Source organism: Lonchura striata, chromosome 21, assembly GCF_046129695.1.
Source record: "Lonchura striata isolate bLonStr1 chromosome 21, bLonStr1.mat, whole genome shotgun sequence".
Taxonomy (NCBI): Eukaryota; Metazoa; Chordata; class Aves; order Passeriformes; family Estrildidae; genus Lonchura; species Lonchura striata.
In genome coordinates this window covers 10,633,702-10,638,559 of record NC_134623.1, presented here as the reverse complement: position 1 = coordinate 10,638,559, position 4,858 = coordinate 10,633,702, and the positions used below count along the sequence as shown (strand labels likewise).

Below are 4,858 nucleotides of genomic sequence, written 5' to 3'. Positions count from 1 at the left end.
TAGCAAAAGGCAAACACCAAGTACCTTAAAAGAACTGAAGTACCTTGAAGAATTAATGGGCCCACTGAGTGTTGTTCCTGACAAAGCCTCCCCAGGGACTAATTACAGCAGATAATTGGAAGCCATGATTGCAGAAACCTAACAGAGACTCCAAGGCCAAAAGCAAAAGCCAAAGTCCTTTGAAAAACCTGCAGTCCCTGGAAGCATGAAGGAGCCCCCAGAGCCATTCCTGACCAAGGCTCCCCAGGGACTCCTTCCAGCAGATCCTTGAGGCCACTGGGATGTGGGCTAGGGGGGGATGCTGAGGGCAGGACCAGGGGCTGACAGTGCCCAGCCTGACTGGGAATGTGGCAGGAGGCCCCAGGACCTCAGGACAAGGTGTCTCCTCACAGCCCTTGGTGGCACAGACCCTGCTGTGCCCCAGGGCACCAAGACTTGGCTTCTCTTTGTTCCCTCCTGTCATCAGTGCCTCCAGTTCTCTGCTCTGCCTGGGGCCTGGGGACACTTTCTCAGTCGTGTCCCTCAGTGGGACCCATTAAAAGTCCAAGAAACTTTGGAGTTGGATTCTGACTTGGGGTTCTGGAGAGGTTTCTGCAGCTCCCTCTCAGGGCCTGATGTTCAGGGCCTGAGCACAAAGCCCCAGAGGTTCATTAAAGTCCTTGTGTTGTGTCTGTGCTGCTGAGCTGGGCCGGGCTCCTGGCACAGAGGGTGATCCTGGTAACCAAGCAGAGCTTCAAAAGCACATTTCTCTTGCTGAGCAGCTCTTCTGCCAGCCCAGCAGGGCTGGGGCACTGCCTGCAGCCAGCCCGGGCACAGCACAGAGGCGCAGAGAGCTTCAATCAGTCAGGGCTGGGAAGGGGCTGAGAAGTGCCTGGGGCAGAATCACTGCCAGCCCTTGGCACAGGAACCTCTGGCTGCAGGACAATGCAGCTGCAGCTCCTGGAGAGATCTCCTAAAGCTGGAACATGCCAATGCCCACAGACCCTGTGAGTGCATTCTCTGCTCATCTCCTGTGCAGAGCAGCCAGGGGTGCCCAAGGCTGTCCTGCAGAGCAGGGTCCTGCAGCCCAGGGCGCTGTGCTGGGCCAGGGACTCTGCTGCCTGCCAGGGACAGCTCTCAGCCGGCCCTGGAGCTGCTCCCAGCGCTGGCCAGGAGCTGTGGGGGGAAGGAGCCACCCTGAGCAGGGCAGGTGCTGCTGCTGAGAGGGGCTGGCTGGGGCAGGGCTGCTCCCAGCTCCAGACCAGCCTGGGCACAGCTCCGGAGGACACTTCCCAAAGAAGGTAAGCCTAGGGTTATAGTTATATACTTAGAAAACTATAATCCTTTATTATTTCTATTAAACTCTTGATTAGCTCTCTTAAACTCTTACTGAATACTCATAAAGTGTTATTATATACCTCTATATCTATAATATTTAATTAACTCTAGTACATTTCTTTATGGTTTCTCTTAGAATTTAGAAAAATAACCTGACTGTATAGATGCATTTTTGAATATTATATAGTCTTTTCAACAGGATGAGGACCTACAAGAAGAACATTTTGGTTTTTGTATGCCAGCAGTGATAACGAAACCTGGGGGAAAAATGTCTTTGGACCTACTCCAACGGGTTGAGCCAGGGGTGTGTAACTGGGACAAGTGAATATTCTTTCGAATGTCCTTGTAAACTATCCTACTTAATCAACCTTAATGAATTGTTGAAATCAGGGGCCAGGTGTGCCTCATCCCCACTGGGACACCTGGAAGTTCCAATAAAGGTCTTGTTTTTACTTCACTGTTCTAACACTGTTGCAAGGGCTTTTTTCTCCTTTAATTATAGACAACAGGGGGTTGAGAGAAGCAGAACAGGTATTTTAATCCCAAATGACAGAACATTCTGAGTTGAAAGGGAAACACAGGATCACCAATGAATGTTTGGACAGAGACTCCAGAACTGTGACTTTGGCTGGTCAGTGTCTCTGCTGGGAGCCTCCCAAAGGGCCTTCAGCCACTCCTCAGCCCTGGGCAGCAGCAGCATCACCTCTGCAGGGCCCAGCAGGGCTCTCCTGAGCTGCCCTTGCCCAGCTGCACACAGAGCCTGCCCCAGCCAGGGCCCTGCACACAGGCAGGTTTCTGTAGGGCTGGGTCGAGGGCACACAGGGTGGGATGGGCTCTGTGAGCGCTGGCAGGGACAAGGCACCTCTCAGGAGGGGATATCCAGGCCCAGGGACATGCTCAGGGAAGGAGAGGGGGCTGAACAGAGCAGTGCTGGGGGAACAAGCCCATCCAGCCCCTCAGCTTCCCTCAGCCACAGGGAATACTTTGCCTCTCACATCTCTCAGTGACAAACTCTGAGTGCAGTAGGAATGCTGGGGATTTCTGACTTCAGAGAGCCATAAATGCTGTGTGGGTAGGAAAAACATTCCCTACATATTTTCCCTGCTGTCCATGTCCTCCAGACTTGGTAGTGCAGATGGTACCAAGCCCTTCTGCACTACGAGCAATTCCCCTGACAAATCCTAATATCCAGCCTTGTCCCTCTGCCACATGGCCACAAACACAGGGCAGTGGGGCAGGGATGGCTCCTCAAGAGCTTCCACACACAGCCCTGGCTGCTCTGGCACACTCAGCCAGCACAGCTGGAGCTCAGGCAGGGACCTGGGTGAAGGTTTTCCAAGAGCAGGAACAAGGGTGTGTGAGTCCCAGCACAACAGGCTACAGGGAATGGCCCAGGTTTGGCTCCAAGCAGCCTCTCCTGACTTGTCCCTGTCCTTTCTCCATGAACAGGTGCCCATGTGCAGCCACAGCAAATGTCCAACAGCAGCTCCATCAGCCACTTCCTCCTGCTGGCACTGGCAGACACGCGGCAGCTGCAGCTCCTGCACTTCTGCCTCTTCCTGGGCATCTCCCTGGCTGCCCTCCTGGGCAACGGCCTCATCATCAGCGCCGTAGCCTGCGGCCACCACCTGCACACGCCCATGTTCTTCTTCCTGCTCAACCTGGCCCTCAGCGACCTGGGCTCCATCTGCACCACTGTCCCCAAAGCCATGCACAATTCCCTCTGGGACACCAGGAACATCTCCTACACAGGATGTGCTGCCCAGCTCTTTTTCTTTGTCTTTTTCATCTCAGCAGAGCTTTTCCTCCTGACCATCATGTGCTACGACCGCTATGTGTCCATCTGCAAACCCCTGCACTACGGGACCCTCCTGGGCAGCAGAGCTTGTGCCCACATGGCAGCAGCTGCCTGGGTCAGTGCCTTTCTCTATTCACTGCTGCACACAGCTAATATATTTTCCCTGCCCCTGTGCCATGGCAATGCCCTGGGCCAGTTCTTCTGTGAAATCCCACAGATTCTCAAGCTCTCCTGCTCCAGTTCCCATGTCAGGGAACTTGGGCTTCTTGCTCCTAGTGCCTGTTTGGTATTTGGTTGTTTTGTGTTCATTGTTTTCTCCTATGTGCAGATCTTCAGGGCTGTGCTGAGGATCCCCTCGGAGCAGGGAAGACACAAAGCCTTTTCCACCTGCCTCCCTCACCTGGCCGTGGTCTCTCTGTTTGTCAGCACTGCAGTGTTTGCCTACCTGAAGCCCCCTTCCATCTCGTCCCCATCCCTGGATCTTGCCCTGTCAGTTCTTTATTCAGTGGTGCCTCCAGCCCTGAACCCCCTCATCTACAGCCTGAGGAACCAGGAGCTCAAGGCTGCAGTGTGGACACTGATGACTGGATGCTTTCAGGAACATGAAACAGCTGGCCAATTTTGGCAAATCATTTGTAATAAAAGTAATCTTTGATACTTCTTGTTGTTTTCCTTTGGAGGTTATTTTCCTTTTTTTTATATTTTAATATTTTCGACAAAAAATGTCATGGTTTGTGGATTTCTCATTTTCATTCTCTTCTCCTTCCCTGTGCCCAGACTCTTTAAATAAGGAGCTGTGCTCTCAGTGGATTTAAAGGAACTAAAGGATCTCCCAGCAGAGTTTTCTGCAGAGATGCCCTTTTGTTGCCTTCTCTGGAGCTGCAGCAGCAACGTCTGTGTGCAGAGCTGGGGCAGATCAATGCTGGCATAGCAGCTGTGGTCCTGCTGACCACACCATTCCTGATCCAGGCCAGGAGCCATTGCCCTTCTTGGCCACCTGGGAACACTGCTGGCTCATGTCCAGCCTGCTGTCCATCAGTCCCTGCAGGTCCCTTTCTGCCTGGCTGCTGTCCAGCCATTCTGTCCCCAGCCTGTAGCACTGCAGGGGTTGTTGTGGCCAAAGTGCAGGACCCTGCACTTGGACTTGTTAAACCTCACCTTGTTGGGTTTGGTTCCTGGATCCAGCCTGTCCAGGGCCCTGTGCAGAGCCCTCCTACCCTCCAGCAGATCAACTCTCACAGACAACTTGGTATCACCATGGTTCCATGAGGCTCCAGAGTGTCCCAATGGTCTCCACAATTCCGTGAGGCCTCCCAGTGACACAATGTCCCTTTAGTTCCATGGGACCCCTTGGTGTCACAAAGTCCCTTGGATCCTTGGGCCCTGAAGTGTCACAATAATCACTGTGGTCCCCCAAGGTCCTGCAGTGTCACAGTGGATCCTTGGTTTCATGAGGTCTGGCAGGGCAGCAATGCTCTCCTTGGTCCCACAGTGTCACAATGGCCTCTTGGTCCCAAGGGCCACCACAGTGTCAAACATGTTTCCTTCATTCCGTGAGTTCTTGAGGAGCAGCACTGGCCCCTCAGTTCCATGGGGCTCGGCAATGTCACAATGGCCCCATCATGACACGAGGTCCTGCTCTGTCACAAAGCTCTGCAGGGTTCCACAGGCACTGCAGGGTCACAGTGGCCTCTTGGTTCCACGAGGCCTCAGAGTGCCACAATGAATTCCTTGGTGCTGTTG

General features: G+C 53.5%; 1 protein-coding gene across 1 annotated transcript; it reads left to right on the top strand.

The window, feature by feature from the left end:
* Positions 1–2,789: 2,789 nt before the first annotated feature.
* LOC110468559 (olfactory receptor 14J1-like) lies at positions 2,790–3,770 on the top strand. Its single transcript, XM_021526578.3, has one exon. The coding sequence runs from the start codon at positions 2,790–2,792 to the stop codon at positions 3,768–3,770; it is 981 nt and encodes a 326-aa protein (XP_021382253.2).
* Positions 3,771–4,858: the final 1,088 nt, after the last annotated feature.

Bases quoted from the DNA above. Each gene is read 5' to 3' on its own strand.
- LOC110468559 (XM_021526578.3), top strand. From the start codon at position 2,790: ATGTCCAACAGCAGCTCCATCAGCCACTTCCTCCTGCTGGCACTGGCA.